This window comes from Pocillopora verrucosa, chromosome 4 (genome assembly GCF_036669915.1).
Source record: "Pocillopora verrucosa isolate sample1 chromosome 4, ASM3666991v2, whole genome shotgun sequence".
NCBI classification, from domain to species: Eukaryota; Metazoa; Cnidaria; class Anthozoa; order Scleractinia; family Pocilloporidae; genus Pocillopora; species Pocillopora verrucosa.
In genome coordinates, this window is record NC_089315.1 from 12,700,978 (window position 1) to 12,724,410 (window position 23,433).

General features: G+C 38.9%; 1 protein-coding gene across 3 annotated transcripts in view; it reads right to left on the reverse strand.

Moving 5' to 3' along the window:
- The window catches only part of LOC131796048 (E3 ubiquitin-protein ligase UBR4), a 63,868-nt gene that overhangs the window by 28,009 nt on the left and 12,426 nt on the right, over positions 1-23,433 (reverse strand). For 2 of the 3 annotated variants that reach the window (XM_066166161.1, XM_066166160.1), the window contains exons 17-53: positions 23,124-23,216; positions 22,263-22,382; positions 21,418-21,644; positions 21,024-21,166; positions 20,650-20,890; positions 19,923-20,153; positions 19,628-19,833; positions 19,341-19,539; positions 18,812-19,018; positions 18,339-18,588; positions 17,763-17,981; positions 16,511-16,780; positions 15,930-16,127; positions 15,351-15,533; positions 14,637-14,948; positions 13,884-14,193; positions 13,142-13,356; positions 12,556-12,746; positions 11,844-12,057; positions 10,995-11,211; positions 10,324-10,519; positions 9,752-9,947; positions 8,721-8,994; positions 8,028-8,132; positions 7,741-7,862; positions 6,844-7,092; positions 5,521-5,812; positions 4,966-5,166; positions 4,350-4,546; positions 3,726-3,830; positions 3,082-3,198; positions 2,481-2,603; positions 2,023-2,118; positions 1,440-1,511; positions 1,118-1,195; positions 926-973; positions 492-577 (exon numbers count right to left, since the gene is read on the reverse strand). In XM_066166161.1, coding sequence (XP_066022258.1) covers positions 492-577; positions 926-973; positions 1,118-1,195; positions 1,440-1,511; positions 2,023-2,118; positions 2,481-2,603; positions 3,082-3,198; positions 3,726-3,830; positions 4,350-4,546; positions 4,966-5,166; positions 5,521-5,812; positions 6,844-7,092; positions 7,741-7,862; positions 8,028-8,132; positions 8,721-8,994; positions 9,752-9,947; positions 10,324-10,519; positions 10,995-11,211; positions 11,844-12,057; positions 12,556-12,746; positions 13,142-13,356; positions 13,884-14,193; positions 14,637-14,948; positions 15,351-15,533; positions 15,930-16,127; positions 16,511-16,780; positions 17,763-17,981; positions 18,339-18,588; positions 18,812-19,018; positions 19,341-19,539; positions 19,628-19,833; positions 19,923-20,153; positions 20,650-20,890; positions 21,024-21,166; positions 21,418-21,644; positions 22,263-22,382; positions 23,124-23,216 — 6,803 coding nt within the window. The remainder of the gene's footprint in view (positions 1-491; positions 578-925; positions 974-1,117; positions 1,196-1,439; positions 1,512-2,022; positions 2,119-2,480; positions 2,604-3,081; positions 3,199-3,725; positions 3,831-4,349; positions 4,547-4,965; positions 5,167-5,520; positions 5,813-6,843; positions 7,093-7,740; positions 7,863-8,027; positions 8,133-8,720; positions 8,995-9,751; positions 9,948-10,323; positions 10,520-10,994; positions 11,212-11,843; positions 12,058-12,555; positions 12,747-13,141; positions 13,357-13,883; positions 14,194-14,636; positions 14,949-15,350; positions 15,534-15,929; positions 16,128-16,510; positions 16,781-17,762; positions 17,982-18,338; positions 18,589-18,811; positions 19,019-19,340; positions 19,540-19,627; positions 19,834-19,922; positions 20,154-20,649; positions 20,891-21,023; positions 21,167-21,417; positions 21,645-22,262; positions 22,383-23,123; positions 23,217-23,433) is intronic. The other variant, XM_066166162.1, reaches the window with a different exon arrangement.

The following is a 23,433-nucleotide window of genomic DNA, read 5'->3' on the forward strand; positions in this document are numbered from 1 at the left end:
TTTAGTTGTTCAACGAGCGGACAACGCTATCCAACAGATAAATCGCTATCCAGCGGATAAAAGTAACCAAAACGTTCTGTGTTATCCACCGTAAGGAGATTTATCCAGTGGATAGCATTATCCATCCTTCGAAAAACTGGGGCCTAGTTTATGATCTTAAAATTTGGATTAACAGAATGTCCTGAAATAAGAAAGCACCGTATCGCTAAAAATTTTTGCCAACAAAAACACAACAGCAACTACCATCACCACTACAACAAATGCTACCACACAAACAAAGTTAACAACTCTAGCTACAAGTAATTCCTAAATTTTATTTTTGTAAATTTAGTTCATTTGTTCATTTGAACAATCTTTCACATTAAAAAACAAAATAGGCTCTCCCGAAAAATGGAGATAATAGTAAGAATAATGGCTTTAGGAGAAATCTTTTTTACATTTTATAGATTAATTCTGACTTTCTACGACAAAAACAGACTTTGAAATCTCACCTAACAATTTTCATGTGTGATTTGAGAGCATGAAGGTCTCTCAACTGACGATAGCTTTCTTTGGATCCACACAGGAACAGCAACAGCTACAGAAAGAAAAAGATGATTAACGATTATGTGGAGGAGGAGAACGAGGCACAAGTCAAGATTCAAGGTTATGTGAATACAGTCCAACACATCGTGACATAAAATGCTTGAATCTGAGGAAAACCTGCTCTTAAAATTCTAACCAGTTATTTACCTCGCACTAATTAAGAAAGCTCTAAGTAAATTTTGGAAGGCCCCAATGTACCTTTTTAGAGGAAAAAGAATTTCTTCTCGAACGGAAAACACATCTATTACAAATTTCTGTTTCTTAGGATGACAGAAAAGGTCAGATCTTCTCCTTCGCCATAGATGAAAGTGAATGGCAACCTTTTAGAATGATTACTTACCTTTCGCACTTGTCTCCTCACAAATGGAGTCTGCTGAATCAAAAGGTACTAAAATACAAGAAAAGGATATCCAGATGTTACAAGTGAAATATTACGTGTATGATATAGGTTGTGTTGCGTAAAACGCAATCTATGCATTGCTAAGATTAAACCAAACTAAGTCAACATTTCCGTAAATTCTGCCTCACTAACCTCGCACAAGATTTGATACCATTCCTCGCCAAACTTTGGGGAATTGTCAAGATGAAGAGAATCTGCAACCTTTTTCACCTGCAATCGAACAAAGTTTAAACCAATCATCTAGACTTATGCCTACAATTATGACTTTACTCTATTTGTCTCCGAGTGAAAGGACTAACACAACTACATTACTCACACTTATAAGTGTCGTACATCCATTTGACATAAAATTACTCTTATCTTCACAATACGTATGCGCAATGTAATACCAACAATCAATTTTAATGCACGATTGGCTGTTTATTTTTTAAAAGTCGATTGTTATCACACTTACCTGGTATGGAAGTCTCAGAGCCATTTCGGTTAGTAGCTGTGGATAAGCTTCAAAAACATCTCCGGCGTGGCCCTAAATGACGAATGAACTTAGAACAATGTCACAAATATTTCCAATCAAATCCAGTCGCTGTAGAACTTTCTTTGTGTTGCGTAAACACAAGCGAACTTTGAACAATATTGGAACGTTTACATTTCGCAAGTGATTTGATACAACGTGCAGTAAATATTAAAGGCAGACAAGTGCATTTCGAAGGGTGTCTGAAGACCACAACAACGGCCAACAGGAACAAACGAGAGTATCAAAAGCAGTTGTTATGAAGTCAAAGTAAAAAGAAGGAAACTGTCAGAAGCAAGCATTTTGCAACTGATTGGCTGAGAAGTTGGCGCGAGTTTTTCTTCACCAATCAAACAGCGCTGAAGATCTTAGCCAAAGTCGTGCCGTATAACTTTAGATCCTCACTTGAAAATGTCTCCTTATCATTGCTCACCACTCAGTGGGTTTCTTTCATTGGACTACATTAACTAAAGTATACGAAGTCTCCGTCGTCAGACAAAACGATCTTCTTATTAACAGAACGCACCTTGACATACTGTCTCAAGAAGAATGGTGACATGTCCGGCGGTGGGCTTGTGGGATGAGGCTTCAGTAGTGCTCCACCGATACCTGACGGCTCCTCCTACATAAACAAAAATAATTTTTTTCTTAAAGTTTAGAGACTCGGTTGAAAGCGTTCAAAGTCGAAAGCATGATGTTATATCTTAGATGGAAAGTCTCTTATCAAATAAAGTGCGAAATTGGAAGACTCGAATACAGAAGAAATTTGCATGATTGCAGAGTTAATATTATTCAGGTCAACTCGAATACTTCTGTTCTTTGCCTAAAAGTACCATGTGCATTTCCAATTAATATCAGAGTACTATTTTGCAATAATATAAGATTCTTGTTTGACGTTTTCGTCACTTCAGTTGGACGTCCACGTAAGCTGTTCAAGCAACAATGACAAGATCTTGGTGTTTTTTTTTCCAAATGGAATCTTACTTCCTCGTGGCTGGCCACCTCTCTCCAGTGCTCCAAAAGAGTCTTCAGAATGTTCAGACAGTTACTTGTAATTCCCACCTCACACAATGTGGCAGACGTTTGTCTACACACCAGAGAAGAAGCCTTGAGGGGAAAAATATCCGTCGTGAGTTACTGGTGTCTAGTTACACACGTTTTAAAAACAAATTTGCAGTTATTCTAACAAACTTCTTTTCTACTGACAATTCTTGCAGTTCATTCCACTCTCATTCTCTTAAATTTACACGTTTGAAAGGTTGCACTTTTGGCGTAGCTGTTGAATAAGCACTGTACTAAACAACCAAGCACAGATGTAAAATGGATCACTTGGCTGTCGGTTAAGATCCTCTAGTTTCGGTAAAAAAAATTCTCCTATTTCAGAAAATTTAGAAAGGAAAAGGTGTACATGGCCCCCTTCTGCTTTTGGAGAAAACGCGAGTGACCGAGACAACATACGTTTAAAAGGCCAATCACTTAGCAAAGTAAAGCAAAACCGATGCAATCCTGTATTACTTCCACAGTTGATACTGAAAATTTCGCTTCCGAGCCCTCAGGTTTTAACAAAATTGACAATTTTCGTTACCTCAGAACCAGTTTTTGAACTGGACTTTGTTCTTGACATCAGTACACTCAACAGCCTCATGATAATCAGCCAGACCTCGTGTTGTTTGGTTCGGGATGAAATGTGTTTCACATCCTGCTAAAATAATGTAACAATGGTGTTTCCATTGTAAGTTTCATACCCATAGTATGCAACTGTGATCGACCATAATGGTGACTACAAACTGAAATGAATGATTACCAGCTTGAAACTATGCTTGGTAATACCAAGAGAAAAACTGCAACGAACAAACTCTTATTTTCTCTCTAGTTCACTTATGAAGCTTGCTAATATATATTATAAGCTAGCTTCAGTTACTTTGTTACAACCCAAACATCTTCATAAATTTCCGAGCAGATAACATAGTGTAAAGAATAATCAGTAAACAAGCAATCTCTTGTGACATTTCTTATGAGAGCCGTAAAAAAAAAAACCAAATTAATCAAAACAGACAAACAAAGGAAAGAAACTATCACATGGAAGCAATGAAGACGCAAAGTATAAACAAGCAACCAAACAGCTAAAGGTGCAGCAGAACGCGAGTGACTAAATCGCGATTAGTTTTAGTTTTTTTATTTGATTGGTTGAGAGGATGGTAATAAAACAGGGAAGTCATGAACAGTTACCATCTGATCCAGCTTCAGCTCTTCAAGGCATGTCGACAACACTTTACTCAATGCTGCTCTGTCTCTCTCGCTGTCTTCCAAATCAGAACTCAGCATCAGCAAGACCTAAAATTAAGAAATTGGATCAGATGTTCATCCTGAAGCGTACAGTTTATATCACATTTCTATTATGTGTGGCGACGAAATCTATGAGTTCCAGCGTAATCGGTTTTTTCTTGTTTGAATTGTCCAAATTACAGAGTCACACCCAAAATATGATCGTGCCAATTTTCGTTCTTGGCGCTCAAAATGTTTGAAGAGGCACAGGGTGGATTGCTATGACCTGCAAACCTAGTAATCGTGTTAATGACAAAGTAATTTTCGAAAACATATGCTTTTTTTTCTTTGTACGCCTACAGATTGTTAAGGTTTTAAAGGCATTCGGTCATCACAAAACACCTACTTATACTTCTCTACATTATTCAACCTCGTTGTTTTTTAAGTGTGTAGCTTATAGAAGTGACATGATAGTTGATGTCCTAACGACCATAATTTCTCCACGAGTAGTTTCGTGAATTTTCTTGGAACTATCCTGCCCTGAAATGAAAAAATAGAGCATGTTTAAATAATGTCCTATCATCAAACCTGCATGAAGGGTATGGCCTGGACACCACCAACATCTTGCAACTTAGGAAGATGAAGCAACAGTTCATCCAAAAGCAGAAGCTTCAGCGAGTGTAGCTTCTCATGATCCATCTGTGATTCTTTGTCTCCTGACGCATGAGCCCGACCCTGTTCCCCATCTCCATTACTCCCGCTACCAGGTTGGCTGTCCAGAGCAGCTGAAAAGACGAGCAACAGAATCAATCAAATAATTTTATTCTTTGATAGGTCTTGGCCGTAAATGATAGTTTGCATAGTCTAGGTAGTTCCTGTTCTCTATTTGAATGACTAAGTGTTACACGCCTCATGAATAATCTTTGCCCAAGGTTGTTCCTGTCTACTTTGCGAGAAACAACTATTCTTCCATGACGGAAAAACAGTCCACCGCACGTGAACACCCTCTCTACTCATCACCCCAACCCCTCTCCCAACTTGTATTCCATAACTATTTCCTTGATCAAGTCACAGAAGTGACAAAGCAAAATGCGCCTGGGAATCCCCTTTACTTCCGGCCTAGTCGGAAGTAAAGAACAGACCATGAGGAAATAAGTCGCCTCTCGACTCAACAACATCCAGAACTGAAGGATAATATACTAACCTGCTTGCTCATTTCCCACGGTGACAGTTTCTATGCTTGTCCCAGTCTCCGCAGAAACTGAGTCCACACTGCTTCCACTTTCAAACTCAGCCCCACCATGTCCCGTGTCTGGTGGCAGAGGTGACCTGGGAGCACTATGCCCTGCTGAAGAGCCCTGGGCACTACAAGGAGGAACTTCATACTCATCTTCGCTTCCTTGACCTAATCACGAGTGGCATATGGATACTCGTAAACAACAACCACCCAAAAAATGAAAAGGCAGATAAACAGTGTTTTTAAACGATGACGTTTAAGCGATCGTACTTTATCGAACCCTCCACTTTGCTTAGACATAAGGCTAATCTTCGAAATGTCAGTATTTTAGAATTCGCTGCGTTGGTTTATCTTACTATTTCTTCAAGTTAATAATCACATAATTACTTCCCTTGTCAGTCAATGCAGCCCAATAATTTCCTTATATATTAAGTAGATGAAGGTAACTTTGTATGAGTTCAGGAAAATATCAAAACTCCATTTGCAAACTGCTCAAATCAAACAATTTCTCGGTACGTTTACCTGAAGCTGTATCAGACGACATGGCAGCTTCAACGGGCATTCCGATAGCTTGAGCAGCAGGAAGTGGCAAACCAGGAAGACTGAGACCTTGTCCACTCGCTTGGTCCTGAAGGCTAAGAGCAATGGCAAGCTCCACCATGGCTTCATCATCTGCATCTGGAGGCAGATCCAACATGCCTGGTAAGCCACCAGCACCAAGAAGTAAGGCCTCTAGATGACTGGCGGCACTTGCTATGGATGGCACCGCTGCTGATGGCTGGCTTTGTTCTTGAGCAGGCTCTTCTGGTGCAACCTTCAGAACAAGAGCGAAATTATTTTTCAAAGAATAAAATTGAGTTAATGACCTGTTCGCTATCAGCAGTGCTCGTGACAAAAAGGCTGGGAGGCCAAAACATTAATATTCAACATGCAGGAGGCGTAACGTTGGCTGTTTACAAGCAAGGCTTAGAAAACTACCTGGAGACCTCCCGGCCGTGGGTTAAGTCTTAATCACATTGCAAAGTAAAGGATGTGTGTCTGGTGACGGGAATTGTTACTTTTGGAACGCAGTTTATTTCCTTTGTGCCTGAGATTATTGATTAGCCGCCTGATTCCTGGTGTTAAGTCAATGTTTGATTACGTCAAGTTTTTTTGTTGCTGTATCATTGCAAGTTGTTTTGTAATTTAGTTCACAATTCATTCATATTACACGCCGACGATAGACTTCTATTGCTGTAAAAGTATCGTGCGCTCCGCTACGCCGACGATAGACTTCTATTGCTGTAAAAGCATCGTGCGCTCCGCTACCGAGAGTTCACTACTTTGTCGTCTTCGCTACACTTTTCAAGCACTTAAGGAGCTCGACCAAAGTAAGTTACTTTTATTGTTTTACGCTCAAGTTAGTTTATTGTTTGTTTTAGTTATTAGTTGATTTCAGTATAGATTACTGTATAGTGTCATCGTTAGTTAGTCAATTATATTTATATAAGGGTCGTTTCGTTTTCTGTTGCCTTTTAGTTCGAACCACGCAATTTGCTACCACATTACAACCACAATCACTACCAAACTAAGTTTTTAACCGATACCCTACTCTTCGCTACTTGGCTACGTATGTCATATCTTCGTATCTTCGATATAAACACTTGAAAGTGTCACACGTGGTATTTGTGCGTTCGTTTTGTTGAGCACCGTGAGCTAATCTACCTCGCCATCGTTACCAGACGCTATCCTGTGACTCTCCGGAAGTCACAGGAATTAGTATACAAAACTTCTAAATCACAAATTCCATTAAAAGAATAAACACCAACAAAAACCACCGAATAATACCTAAAAGGAGCACTATACCTCATGGGCCTCCGCAGCTTGCTGCCTCCCTGTCTCAGTTTCATCTGCTTCAGTTCCACTTGGTTCGTCTGGAGGGGTTCCATTGGCTCTATCTTGGTCTGCTTCATCATCTTCCCCATCAAATTCATCTCCTCCAGCTCCTTCCCCTACGGGTGTGTTGCACTGGAGAGGGGAGTTACCCGTCCCATGCCGGTGTTTGTGTATGAGTCGCATCAATGCCTGTTTGCAGGCAAAGCTGACAGATTGGTCCTAAAGAGATGACAAAAAAGAAATTATGGTGCTAGTGTTCATTTAAAGGAGTTACGACAAGGCTAATGCATCTAAAAAATTCAGCCTAAATTTCATGTTGTTCATAAGCAGTTGGAGTTTTCATCTTTTTATCGTTAATTGTATCTTCTTTTTTATTTCAATTTTATCTTCTAGTCATCAAGCATCCTTGCTCGTTCTTGTTTTGTAGTCACCTTTTCCGTCTTTTTGTGATTGTGCTAGACAAACAATTTGAAGTAGTTTTGCATAGCATAAAAAGCAACTCAAAATTTAGTGCGAAAGTCGTTAGCCACCTTCGTCCCCAATACTATTGACAGGAAAAAAAATATGAAGACACATAATAAAACAGTGGAATTATAAGAATCATGTGATGGGATACCACAATAAATAATTAAAAAAATGGTTTCCTCGATTACAAATGAAGAAAAAAATAACTCACGGACTTATTTGATATGTGATAGTACGAAAGAACGTAAACGAGTAACAAAAGCTCTAAATATTGAGCTTATGATCATGGTAGATAAGCAAAATCCTCCAAGAGGAAACAAATCAAGCAGTTCAGAGAAGATGAAATAAAAAATAACTTCAAACTTGAATTACAAACTGTGCGCACATTGTCATCACACATACCTCGCACAGCAGCATTTTCACGTACTGTTTGACGGCAAGTCCAACTTTGGAGGGATCTGCTATTGCAAAGGCATGTACGATGTCAACAAGAGCTGTCACCGTCGACTCCACATTTTGGAATCCTGAAATTAAAACAACCTTTTATCACTATTCTGCAAAACAACACTCTTTTAAAAAAGACTGATATGATTTTTCCAAGCTTGTGAAGACAGCAGCTGCGCACGTGCAATGAACGTGCTTAAACTTTAAGCCCTTGCAAATTTTACATTCTCTTTTTGTAACCTTACCAATAGAAGACAATGGCGACAGAACAAGGTTTACAGGTTGACAACTGTGCAGCTTCCAAAAGGCATTCATTAGACATACAGCGAAATGGTGCTTCTCATCACTCTCTGGCAAGAGAAAACAATAAATTTAAATCGGCAACGCTATTGTCGCATTCAATTTCATTTTTGTGAAAGGTTATGTTGCTCCAAGAAGGAGTTGAACCTACAATCTTCCGATTAGTGCTTCGGATGCTCTAGCGCTAAGCTGTAGGAGACTCTTGGTTCATGGTGACATATTTCCTGCAGACTACTTAAAACGTTCTACACCAATTCATCTTTATGTTCACAAATAAGACTTACACCAACGACGATAAGATCTGCCGAATGGAAATTTTGTCAGTCTTATCAACGCCCAAGTCGCAAATGAGGTTAGGTGCCCGAGGGGCCTGGGTGGGTGCAACCGCAGTCGCACCTCGAGGTGTTAGAACACCCGACTGACCAACACAACCCGTAACCCAGCCACGAAAAGATGAATTGTGTTGAGTTCGTTCAACTGACAAGAGGTGAACACAGTGTGACCAAACAACAAGTTCCAAACAAAGCATGCATTGTCACAATAGAAAACAGTAGAATTTTATAGTACGAATAATCATATTAAATAGCGACAAATGTATCGAGCCAACATTGTCGTTACTGATCCGTTCGTCAACTTACCATCTCTTGTCTTTTGTTCAGGCAGGACGGTATACTTTGCCAGATTACTGGGTCTTGTAATGGCCACAGATCTAGCACTCACCACCAGATGCTGGAAACTCTCTACATCCAGTTCACTGACATTCACCACAACCTCTTCGGTTTCTTCTTTATTTTCTGTCTCAGGTGTCTTTTCAACTTCTGTATCTTTCTCTTCTTCCTTTGTTTCTTCTTCATCACAAGGACTTTCAAGCTTACAGAGGAAGTTTACTACTTGTGAAAGCTGTGCCTGATCCTGAAGTAAACAAACGCTATTTAACCAGCAATCTAGATACATGTTACAAAATGTTCATCTCTAACCATTACAAATAGAAGAAAGCATGAAAATAGCCCTGAATGCCTTGGAATGACTGCCCCGTTAAAAACCTTCTATTTATTCCCTTGTTCAACACAAAAATTTGATTTTACATCATAAGTCATTTTGGGGTTTTATTCCGCACACTCCTAAAATCTTATCTACAGTTGTCTTCTTCATGCTTATCAGCTCTGCAAAATGAACGCCACAAAGCAAGAACTATACGTTTCATCCAAGAACACTACTATTTTTTATACCGGGTATCCACATTACATACGTTTATTCTTAGAACCGCCCCTGGGCAAACAAATGAAGAAAATGTTGGATAGTAATAAGCTCGGGGACATCATTTGGAAATTTACAAGACTATTATCCATCAAAGAAACCGTAAGGGGAATCACCAGTAAGGGATCACTATTACGGTAATGGGTGTCATTTCATATGCAGTTCGTGGAGACAAGCACTCTTCTTTGTAGTGCAGAGCAACAAGATCTACTGTAAACACTGGCGTGTAAACCACACTCGTAGATAAGCTACTATCAAATTTGGCAACTCAAATTTTGGAAAAAAGGTTTTGAAGAGAAATCGAAAGAAATCACAGAGAGAGAGTCGTAAGAAAGCTGCTTTACGTTGGTTGCTTTATCTGGCCTGTACCCGTGTAAACTCGCTGAAAACGGAGAATACTTTGAAACTGTACCTTGTGGCTGTGATAAGAAACTTTGGACGGATGTAAAGTGGCGAGGAGAGTCTGGGCTTGATGTTGGACACTGGATGGCATAGCACTGGTCATGAGTGAGGTAGCAGCATCAAGTGCCGACTGCCTTGAGGACCCATCCTGAGACACAAAGCTGGAGAAGCAGCCATCGACCACCTCCAGTAAGTGCACCACCAGTCTGAAACAAACAAGTTGTCTAGTTCTAGAATGGAAACTTAAATATCTGACAGGAATAAACCACACAGTGACAGTCACTCCTGAGCCTGCAGTTACACTCACATTTACTAATAAATACCACAATGGTGATCTTCATTTTTGTTTAAAAAAAAATTAAAAAAATAAAAAAAAAAAACCAAGATGCACAGTGTCCAGTATGAGGTACAATGTTGAGTGCATCATACAGCCAAACCCCCGTAACCATTATGCCCTATACATGTCTCAAACATGACCCGGGTTGAAAGCAAGGACACACTTCAGTATAACAATCAAAAGTGAAAAAAGTAGCCCCATTGATAAGCTACCCAAAAGGGTAATTATAACAGTAGTTCCCTTACTTGTCAGAGGGTGTCATTGGAGGAACTGAGTTTACTATTTCCGTTTCAGTATCCACACTAGCTGCACTGCCCAGACCAGGCGTAGAAGAAATCTCCTCCTGAGGATCATCAGGCCAACCAAACGCCTCTTTTGTTTTGGTATACACCTTCACTGAGTCCAACATGGTCACTCCTGATGGGTCTAAAGACTGACCAACTAAGGAGGCAAATACAAGATAATAAGTGTGAAGCTCCCCTAAACTGTGCCAAGCATTCAGTTAGTACAATAACCGATAACCTGATATGAACTGTTCACAGAGCTTATAATTACATGTATATGTTCCAGATTTTGTACAACTGTCTGTGCGTAAACTCTTATTCATGGAGACAAATCTGGACCTGTATGATTGAGCAAGCGCAGGCTACATGTGTTTTCAATGACAAGGGCAAATCTAAGGTCCTTAAAAAGACTATTTCAGAGCAAATGACGAAGGACTAACGCTCGAAAAGTCAGCTTTAGAAACTCTTTTACAATTTTAATCATCAATCCAGTTGATAAAACAAAATTATCTCATTTTTCACATACATTTTTCAATAAAATCCCCGGAAAGCAAGAGAAACAGCAAGGGCACAACAATTTTGCGGGAACCGTGGTGGATGATAAAAACAAATAAGAATCAATATTTACTTACTGAACAAAGAAAACTTTTTGTCAGCAGTCAATGATTCCTCTCTTGTAAATGGAAGATCAAACCATCTATTTCTCGTTAGTGTCAACTGAATAACTCTGCCAAATATTTCTACAAAGGATGGCGCTTTTTCCACTGACTGACAGCCAATTTGAATTCTCACACCAACCATTATAACACGAGGGTTTGTGTTGGTTATCTCAATATTGAAACCATTTGGCTGTAAAGTAAAAAATTGAATACATTTAGACCAGTTTAACACGATGGTAACACACCCACACATTCAAAGCAGTGAAGAAACTGGTATTATCACTTCCCATACCAGACTTTTGATCACCAAAGACAATGGAAATACGTGACGAGTGAAAAAAAGCTAGCGTGTAAACAAACTTTTACTGCCATTTCCCAGACAACTCCTAGTTTTGTTCCAAACACTTGTGTACTCATCTCCACTGACCAAGAGCCAAGAACAGGCTCCATTTTTTCTTTCTTAACAAAGGACTAACATCATGTTTATCTGAGATAAAACGTTGCAAATGATAACTTTAGTCTTCTAACCCAGGAGTGACTAGCACCTTATCTCTCCTTACAATATCACCCCTCAATCACCAACTAATGAAGCTCTTGATTTTTAAACAAATTCTTCTTGTCAGCAGCTTAGGAAATATACTGGGAACAGTATGCATGTTGATGTTAGCGTGTAAAGGATTAAAGGTCCTTTTCATACATGTAAGTCCTCGCCCAACTTTATCTTCAATTTTCAGTGTTATCCAGAACAACTCGATCAGCGCACAAAGGAAGTGTAACCTAACGCCTATATTTCATATTGTAACAAGCAAAGTATGTTCAAACCTTTGTACTTGCGATATACATTCCAGCAGTCATTAGTCTGTGTTTTACTTGCTGCACGTTATAAACTTGAAGAATATCTCCTCCGCCAAACTCAACTTCATTGAAAAATGGTTGACAGTGCTCAAAGAAATCCACTGGGAAACTGACAGCTGTGGATTTAACTCTGGCTTTGGATGTTTTCTTCTTGCGAACAGGCTTCACTATGTTGAGGGGCCTATACATGAGCAGAAGAAAAAACGGTAACATAAATTATCGTAGTCATCGTAATAATTATCTTCCTTTTTAGTAATAATTGACTCAAATTTGTGATTAAACTGATAGAGAAGAGTCCAAAAGATTCATCTCGTAGCGGTTTACTTCAAAATCTTCCAATTGATTTATATGACTTTTTACTAAGAGGGTTTGCACGTTTAATTGCGTTTTGGTCCAGGGACGGTTTAATAACTCCGGCGACGGTGAAGCAATCTTAATGGAGCTCAAGAAAGTCCGGTGACTGTTAAATGCATCAAGTGACCACAAAGTAAGCTCACTGACGGTCAAGGAAGTCCATAGAGTCTCAGTGGTTGGGCACCAAAGCGCGGTATTGGAAGGGCTGGGGCTCGATTACTTGAGAGGATTCAGAAGCTTTTTTCTTTATTCCGCGCTTGTGACGAGACGAAAAAAGCGTATTTCTCTATACTCAGAATTTTTTATATTAATACCGACCACTGACCTCACAGGTTGGAATTCAGGAGCCATCCAATAGCCAGTATGCTCAGCACTGGCCATGAATACACGAAGGCTGCCGTCTTCGCAAAGGAGAATCATGGTGGTGCGTAGCTGATCAGACGTGCTCACAGAATGGCGGATAGCTACCATGTCTTGGGTTTTTGCTTTAGATGATGTTGCTTTAATCTCCTGGATCTGTTGGGACAGTGAGCCATTTCAGAGCTTTAGATCTCCTTGGTGAAAACGTTACTATAGATTGTTAGGAAAGGTTGCTACCAACAGATATCACACATGCACAATGCACAGATTGAATGATGATATATCTGAAGCCTTAGAAACTGCTTTTCAAGACTTTGAACCAATCAAGTATCATTTTTGATGCCCAAAAAACTTAAGACATGCCTCCTCTTCTGTCTTGTTTACGACAGTAAGTACCATTTACACTTGCATGGTTAATACTGGAAGCAATCTACACACTTTCACTTACAAATTTACAACTATATCATCCTTAATTGACCATCCCTGAATACAGCTTAATTCACTTGTGAATATGGTTAGTTGTTTAACGTTATTTTAACAGTTCCCTTTACCAATATTTGATGTGGTTTGACCATCAACACCACAGGAACACCAGCTGTGTGTGTCAGACAACACACCAGTCCAGGATGCTGTGGCACTTCGCTCCACTGACACAGAGCAGCATACTGAGAGTTTTTATTTCCGCCTGAACTGCTCTTGAAGTTCACTGGAAACATCTTCTTAATTTCCTTTTGGTCTTTGCTCCAAGGAGCAACAAACGTTTTCCCTGTAAAAAGTGATAAATGTACCATTCAGACACAACACAACTTCTTATGCAAGGGTGCACACTGAACATTGATACTGGAAAGGTAAAACATGTCATGGATAAACCTCAAGTGTGTTTGTGCTTTCATACTGAAAGTTCAGAACCAGACAAAACAAGAAGAAAAGCCCCTAAGCTGCAATTGGTATTGTGTATTTATAAGTATGTTTTAACTCGTGGACATCACGACGCTTCTAAAAATTTCTTAGGAATTTATGCTACCGCTGCTGTTTTCCTTTTTCCCTGTTTAGATTTTGGTTTATTTGTTTTATCGCTTTGATGGTTCGAAAACTTGAAAGTGGAAATATTACAGTTCATATCAATACATTATACTTTCCTCTACGAGTCTTAATGACTGAATGAAATCAAATACACCTCTGCTATACAGACTCACCGCCCACACCCCCCCCCCCCCCCCGAGAGAAAAATACGTTTACGGTGTATAATAGATACAGCTGCTATTTCATTCACGCAGTGCACACAGTCATTACCTTGACTGTAACTAAAGAACAGCAGCTGTAAGATGTGAGAGTAATACACTGACACTCCTCCGCCGGCAACTTGGCCATTGGAATCTTGTAAATCAGAATGTTCGATGGGTAATGTATTCGTCAGATAAAAAGGGCCATTGATTGCACTGCTGGTTTCATCCATAGGCTGAAGATACAACTGTCCTCCTGATGACATTAGTATCAAACTTTGATCGCTATCATTAAAAATGAAGCTGACATCTCTGATCTTTCCACTTGGTAGTAGGAAGTAGTACAGAGGACTCAGCGCATCTTGAGACAGATCATAAATCTACAGTAAAAAGAACAAAGAGACACAGTGCCAGTTTACAGAGTTAAGAGTGCTAGAGAGACCCTTGCCAGGGCTTGAACCAAACTTTTAAGCGGTAAGAGCCCAACATGCTTAAATTTCGTTTAGCATAGTTTAACGCAAACACGTTTGAATTTTAACACAACAAGACAGACATAATCGAAAAAGTCAACTTGTCTGTCTTGTTGCGTTGAAATTCAAACGTGTTTGCGTTAAATTATGCCTGATATTACGTCTCTTGCCGAATTTAAGAATTACCTTGGTTCATTAGCTTAATAAGAACGTGCCAATTTGTACAGTTAACGTTTTATTCTGGGTTGTTCTTAATGTAGCTTGTAATATTTAATTTTGCATTTTGTAAGAGGTTGGTGTGTTGCCTAACCGGCTTTTACAGATGATGATGATGATGATGAATTAAATATTACCTTTACAAAGTCAGCAGTGACCAGAGCTAGTTGTGTTTGTGATCCGGGAAGCCAAACAGCTTTGATGATAAAATTTCCAGTCTCCAGTTGAGGATGAAGAGCAAGGTGATCCACCACAGATCCAGAACTGCTGAATGTCAGCACATGGCAATCCTTCAATCCACACACTGCCAGAAAGTCCTCATTACAGGGGTTCCCTGAGATAGATAAAACTGTAAAGGGTACCTGAGCTGTTGCAAGGCGTGTCAAGGTTAGTTTCCTCTTGCTGGAATCAGCTTGCTTTAAGAGTGCTGACAATTGAAGAACTGTAATCTAAGAAACAAGAATATCAAAAAAATTATTTAGTATCGACAACATGAAAGTACTTTACATTTGTGTAGCAAATGAGCAACAGCACAATGCATCACATAAGGTGAGAAAACGTAATCAATAGGGTTGAAAGGGAGTTTTAATTTGAGCAAAAATTGTTTTCAGGCGGCTGGTTTACTGAACATAAACAGTACATGACTTGTGAGTACCTAAAGTGTAATCAACACTTTCATACATTTAGGTAGATAAAGATAGCTTACTCTGATTTCTCATTGACTCCTTATAATACAAACGTTTGCTCCGAATGGCTATTGAAATAATTTGTGTTCTGGTTTTACAAAAATCAATCAAAAAGCACCAATACAGGTGCATGTGCAAAGAAGTAACTAATTATCAGATAACTACCTTGCCCTTTTCATGGCTAACGGCGAGATGTTGCCTTCTCCCCTTTGGTGATGCCAAGCAACACATGGCAACACGCCTCAGGACATGTGCACCGATCAGCTGTCGGATGGTTTGTCCTTGTTCTCCACTGAAAGTCATCCTGACATTCTCAAAAGCTCCTTCTTGAGATCCCAAAGTTGGAACCTGAATTTTTTACGGAACAAGAAACTGATAAAAGTGACAAACACTAACTACTAATACTTGATTATCTACAAGGTTAATTTTGTGAAATGCACCAAGTGATTGAAGAAAATCGCGACAGAAAATAACATGAATTCCATACTTGCATCACAATTTTGCAAATCCATTTATTTTGAGTACATGTGTTTTAGTATTGGTTAGAAATAAAACCACGAATTTAACGTCTGCTGAGGTAGACAACCATCAAAGAGGTACATGTACGTATAAAATAAAATAGTAAAAAGGCTTAAGAAGATGACTTAGGACACCAACTTCAGTGTAACATTAAAAAAAACACTAGTTAGGCTCCAATTTTCAAGATGCACAAACTGGGAAAAAGCTCTTAAACTAAAAACTAACCAAAAGTTGATCAGTATTCTCGACGCTCTTGTCCGTCAAGTGCAGTTGTGTCATAGAACCCTTTATAGCCTTGGACACTCCCATTCCAACACTACTGGGCCCTCCCGCATCAGGCCCCATCAGCCACTGAAGAAGGTCTAAGGTAGTTGTTATCACAGAAGAGTTCTCCAGCTGGCTGACAAGTCCAATCTTATGCTTCTGTGGGTAAAACAAGTTGCCTAAAATCAATTTTTAAGTTAAAAGGGAAAACGCTAAAAATTGGTGGACTCACAAAATCATGGAAAGTATTTTCAGAGAAGACCATCGAGCAATAGGGAAAGAAAGCCTAGCTTCACAACATAAAATGTTGCTACAAGAAAAAATGTAGTAAATGTAGGTTTTATTTCATAAGGAACACACTAAAGTTGATCCACAGCAATGTGACTTTAAGGCAGCTGCTTCAACATTTCCGACAATTCAGTTCATTTTGTGCCCATGATGTGAGTTGAGCTTATTATATAGGTCACACCCTTCCAAAACTATCTCGCCAACTTTAATTAAAAAAATATGAAAAACCTAATCTCTAAGATCAATTATCAAACCTCAAGCTGCTTTGCCAAGGCTTCCACAGACTTAGACGTAAGTGCTGAATCTTCAAGGCCACCATCATTTCCCGTTCCACTTGAACATGCTATTCCAGGAGTAGCAGCAGCTGTAGATGAGCTTGCTCCAGAAACCGAGGATGATACTTTACTAGAGGTGGAACCTTCAGCATCATCATGTCCTTCATCCATTTCTCCTGTGGCAAATGGTGACGGTGGAACAGCTACCTGACTATCCCCTCCACTGCTTGGGGTGCGTTTAACCAAAGCCTACCAAAGAAAGAGTGGCTTACTTTATCAAATGATCTGACGAGCAGCATAATCATTCAAAAGATTGTTATCTATCAAATATACGTGTACCTTAAATGGCTTCGCAGTGAGGGTATTTCTCAAATATGAGGTTGATTGGAACATTTAAGTGTTTGGCCAGCGTGGCCTGTGCCAGCCCAGTTTGCGTTTAATACAATAACCAAGTCAATCCAATATGCAATCAATTCGATTGATACAATTGCAACAGGTACACCACCTAGTGTATCTTACATAAAATTTAAATAAGAAGGAGGAGGAAATTATACGTTTGCCTGCAACTTTGTTAAGTCTCGTGTAATCTATATAGAGTAACAAACCTTTGCTGTAAACTAAACATAATTGATGTGAGTGCAACAGTTGAACATTTCCTTACCCCCTAAAGTAAAAAAGTAAGCCTTTATATGGGCCTAAGTGGCCCATGGGGCCAGTGCTTACCTTCGGTTTTCTTAGCATGAAGCAGCTAGGAGTATTGCTACTTCCCCCCTGGATGGGATGCTAGTCCATTGCAGGGTTACCCCCAGCACATTTGCTGGTACCCATTTGTACGCCTGGGTGAAGAGAACCATTGTGAGAGTAAAGTGTCTTGCCTAAGAACACAATGACCCCGGCCAGGGCTCGAACCCGGACCACCTGATCCGGAGTTGAGCGCACTAACCCCTTACCCCTGCCTGTCCTTAATCAGGCTATCCAACTGAACTTCCTTACCACAATCACAAACTTAATTGCTTTGTTATAGATGGTTCAGACAATTAAAAACAATACATGTACCTCACTGTACAGCAATCCAGTAGAGATGGTCTTTACAGAAGAAACTACAAACCATTGACTTGTAGGCTGTACAGCACATGTGATACGTGATAACATCCAAATAACAAAGAGAATCAAAGCACCCAAGCATTCACATTTTAGGCAAATGTTTGATATTGAAAGGGACAACACTTACTGTACAGCTCCCATCTTCTTTAGCCCCACAATCACAAAAGAACGAACCATACTTGGCGTATGAGATGTCATGATCTTTATGGCAGACTTTAGCACATATTGTGCACACGCCAACCCCATCATTCATCTTACAGGTGTGGCAGTGGTACCAATGTTGGTTCATAAACTCTTTCTGAGTCATTGTAAATGTACAGAGCTTGTTGCAAAGAGAATCTTCATCCTTAGAGGGAGAGATAGAATCATCACAATTTTAGAGGAATCCATGCCAAAATACACGAACAGAGTAACATATGATGATCTTGAGGAAAGGACATCCTTTATGACTTTTATTTGACAATAATGACCTTAGAAACATTCTCAATGAAATTCTAAGCCTACTTTGGCCTGATGTTAAGAAACTGGGGAGTGTAAATAAATCTGTCAAAAAATTTCTACTTCTAGTGAAGCCAACTGGACTGGACCATAAAAGACATAAGGGTCTACAAAGCACCTGACTATAAATTGTCGTGATTTCATGGGACATAAAAAACAAGAATAAGACCCTATCACTATTGACCCTAATTTTCTTTTCACTTACCGACTCTTCTCCACCAGAGTCTTCATCATCACCACCCATATCATCCATCCAATCAGATTCTACATCCTGCAGCAATGATTCACCATCAACTGGGCACAGTGATGGTGATGGAGGGCATTCCTTTTCTGAGGAGTATTTAAGAGCTCTCATTAGCTCTGCTAGATACCGGAGAAGAGGCCCAGCAGCTTCTACAATGCCACTCTCTTTTCCTTTCTCGCCACTATCTGCTACCATGAGAAGTTGGGTTTTGCTGGAAGAAAGATAAACAAACTTTTGAAATTTCATGTGTAACTCCCCAAACTTTATTTATTAGACCTACAGCCTGTAGCAACTTATTTCAATGTTAACCACAATTAAGAATAAGACTGAGAATAAAAGGTGACAGAGTTAACACAATCAAGTATCAGCAACCTTCCACTTGCAGAGGATAAGACTGATAAAGAAGAGGTAATCTTTGCTTCGTTTAGGCATACCATTTCTCCAGCCACTTAATGATGGCAGCACAGAGTGTAAGATGTCCTGCTCCATCACCTGCACTGGCCAGCACAGCAGCTGTGTTCATGAGGTCACCAAATTTGGATCCAATATTACTCCACTCTCCAGGGACATCTGGCAGGAGCTCATTTCCCAGTGGAATTAAGCATTTTAGCAGGCAGTGGCTTACTTCTTCACCAACAGGGCTGTACAAATAACACCATAACATGTCATTCCAAACCATAACCCACAGAAATACTTTGAATCTATTCTGTGATGAGTATTACATGTACAGTGTATATCTGTCTACACATAGGACTTCTCATCTCCTGCCATCTTGAAGTTCACAAAGTTTATCATGAAGTGTCAATTCCTTTTAATTCATTTTTAGAAGATGACTAATTAGGCAACATACCAAAAGCAAAAATTTAAACAGATCCATTTACCGGTAATTAAGTCATTAAACCATCATTTTACATTCTAAGCTTTACCTCACTCTACATTACAAGGCCCCTCAGGGTATTATACCTTGACTCCTTGACAATATGAGTGGCAAATGTCTGTAAGAGAAGTCTGTTATCTGCCATCTTTCCAGTGTTCCCTTTGTCTTCTTCCACTCCTAAGATGATCCTTCTCAGCCATGCCTCAATGTTTGCATGGTCTATGTGGCAAAGCTCAGAGAGACTTGAACATAATGAGCGCATACTGGAGTTTACAGGTTTCTCAGCTGTGAAAAAATAAATGACATTTGCACATTTTGTAAAAGTAGTTCTTAAGTTAACAATGACCATGATGTTAAATTCAACAAAATTTACCAAGTTGCAGGAAGCGAACTGCCAGTTTCAGTGTTCTATTGACATATCCAAGAGATAGGCGCTTGTTTGCAGAGAACACAATAACTTGGCAGAGTTCTCTGTTCTTTGAGTACAACTGATCCAATAGTGAGTGGTCAGACACTTTGTCCAACAAGGAATCCATGTATTTCAAACAGTCCACCAGAACCTCTTCACCAATATCAGATCTAAGAACGAGAAAAATGATCACTGCATTTTCAAACTCTATTCTTGATATATTAATGCTGAACAATAATAATTTGACTCTTTGACGTACCTACTAGCTCTTGACTGGTCTAAAAGAAGTTTGTGACATTTTGATAGCACATGAGACTGAATACAATTGGCAAATTTGTCACTGTCTGCTGAGTCAATGACTCGCTCCAAGATGGTGTTACACTGTTCAGACAAATACTCTGTAGTGGCATCCACCATAAGTGGTACTATGTTATCACACAGTTGCTTCCCCAAGGCAGTTTGCATTGAGTGTTCCTCTTTTGGACACCACCTTGTGAGCAGAAAAAATCACTGAATGAGGGATTTCGAATAAGAAAATTGAGACACAGCATGTGCAATAAATGTGGTGAAATCTTATCTTTTCAACCTAAGAATTAAGAGAGTTGCTTTCTTAACCCTTCCACCCCTAAGAGTGACTTGAATATAATTTCTCCTTATAATATCCCTAAAGGACCTGATCACCAACTAAAGAAGCTCTTGATTGTGAATTAAATTCACCATGTTAGCACCTTAAGACAATGTATAGAAAACAGTATTGAGAACATGCAGCCTGATATTACCGTTATATTACAGTTTAAAAGCACATTTGGCAAGTTTCATGAATTTAATACAAATTGAAATATTTATTACTGCCACATTGTCTAATATATGTTTCCACGTTTATGAGAGTGTACAGTAAGTGATTTTTCCATCCAAATCAATTTAGGAGAGAGTTAAATAAATTTTACACCCAGAGTTCAAATAGAATGGCATTAACAAAGACTTACGAAAGCAAATCAGCAGCTAGCTGAACCAATGAGTGAAGAGTGTGTTTAAGAGCTGGTGCAATATCCAAGATATTACCACTGCAGACAGCCAACACATGAGCTGACACCAGAGAATCCAGAAAGTTTTCTGTGCCGACTTCAATTAGACATGATGATGTCTTCCATGATGATGCAGAGGGAAAATTTGTGAGCACAATGTTGTTCCATTTCTCCAAATGTTTTTTCACAGATGAGGGAAGACCTGCAAAAAAAAAAATTTTTTTAAGAAAGTTAAAAAAGCTTTTTTCTGCCTCGCAAGGCCAAATCTTGGTAAAGTATTAGGATAACTTCAGTTGATAAATTCTGAGTTATCAAGACTCATTCAACTTGCATACCTGCCAAGAATGTCACTGAAAGACATGAGTGTTTAGGAAGTCGCATACACCCAATCTTTAGGACACTGGAGTACGCCTGCAATGCCTCCATTCCCTCGCTATCGTCATTCTTCTGCTTTGTAGCATCGAACAGCAAACAAAGCCTAAAAACAAGAAATAAGTTAAAATAAAACTGATGGCAAACACATTTTCTTCGATATCAGACTCTTAGTTTAGTATAGTGCTGTCTAAGAGAAGGATTTATTCAAAAGACTGGGTTTTGGAGAATTACACTCACTCATTCCTTATTTCACAACTCACAGTTAAGTAAACATTTAGGACAGGGTTACATTTCTAAGACTGAGAACAACAGCAGCTTTGCTTCACAGTATTGTCACATTCTAAAACTCCTTACCCAACAAATTTCTGATATAATAAAATCAAGTCAATGAGTGCAGGCAATAACTCATTGGCATTTTCCACAACAAGGGTTAAATCAGGATCTTCATCACAGTTTCCAAAGAGAGAATTTAGTGCCACATGAGTTTTTCCAATGACAGCATCAAGTGTGCAAAGGCTCAGTAGTCCTGGTAGTTTATAAGGTCTGTCAGCCTGGACAAGTTCAGTGTGAAGTTTCAACATCTACACAAATAACAAACAAATCACCATAATTATAAGATTATTGCATGAGGCAGAAGGAAAGAAATATGACACCCATGGCTATTGCAAAGGGGAAGAGAACACTAAGATCTACATATGACACACAGATTATAGCAAACCTTGAGTTTCCCATTGTGAAACAAATTTTCTCAATTTTTAAATTGATTGTTTTGGAACCCCTTGTATAACCCATGTTTAGGTACATTAGTTTTAGTCACCCACAATGGCGATAAGGTCTCCAATCATAGTCACCATGATGTTCTACAGTGTTAATGGTACACAAGTTAAGAGGTCAATTACATCATGTATCCTTTTCTGTCAAAAAAAAAAAAAAAACATTCAAGACCAAGTGCTATCTAAAACTTTCAGCAATTCAACTCTCAAAAAACCATAGATCAAAAACTTTAGGTCGTATGGTGTAAATTATCCAAAAAGGTGCTGTTAACAAAGTCACTCCCATTCCATCTTCAAAAAACATTCTTCACAGAGATTTAAACAGAATATAAGCTTCAGTTTGTATATGTATGTATAAATAAAGAGTCATTGAGCTTTGATCAACAAAGACATAAAAATTAGTCTGTTCAATGTAATAATCATTACCTCTATCAAGAACTGTTTTGCCATCATGACACTGTGATGGAGATCACCACTCAAACTTGTTACTTTATCAATCATTTTCTTAGAGTCTTCACTGGACATTCCTTGATCAACAAGACTGTTCTGTAAGGTGAAACAAGATTATTACTATGGCTGATCCAAAATTTACAACTAACTATGATTCTGACACCCCTGATCCAAGCAGCGCCTAAAACATTCATTAAAAGGTTGAATGAATCAAATATATGGCCAAGCGTGCCGATAGATGTAATTCAGTTTGGTTGGTAGAGCATGCGACTACATAATCAGAAGGTCTTAGGTTTAAATTCTCCTTGGGAATTAAAATGTTTTCTCCATTCCACATCATAGTAATCGTCTAACATCCTTTTTTAATTGACAATCAAGCTTAAAATTTACATGTACCAAACCCCTTGATCTGAGGTTAATGAAAAAGAAAGCAAAGAACATCACAAACACTGCTCCCTACATTTCACAATCAATGAAAGATTCTCAGTAATGACTGAATTTCCAATATTTAATTGCATGTCCATGAGGGTACATGTACATGTACATGTACATGTACATGTACATGTAAAAGCAAGAAGCAAGGTACTGACTCAACCAATAAAAATATGCAAAACTGAAAAAAAAAGAAACTTGAAATTCTTGTTCATTCTTATGTGTACATGTTGATATTTCACTTTCAATGTACAAAGACAAGACCACTTTCACCCAAACATAAAACCATCCTCATTTACAGCAGGGTCATGTACAGTCAAGGAGGTCCATCAAGTTCATAAATAAATACAGTATCATTTTGCAATATGTACACACAGTTTACAAATGTACACATCATGCTCATACCTTGAGTGTTTCACAGAAGGCAGCATCTGGACTTGAAGTGCCAAGTTTTGACACAAATTTCAGACTACACAAAAGTTCTGCCAGGTCGGGGTCCTTTGAAAAAGGGAAAATGTGTTAATAGAATGGAAATGGGATAGATAGAAAAAGATGAGAAAAACACTTGCTTATTCTAGTATTAAATTTTATAAGGTCCCTTACAACTGGTCTCACTTTGTTTGACACTGTGCAAATAGTGGATGCAAAATTGATAGTGTGAATGCTTCTGATAGTTACAGGACTGAGTACATGTACAACTGTAACTATCACTTTA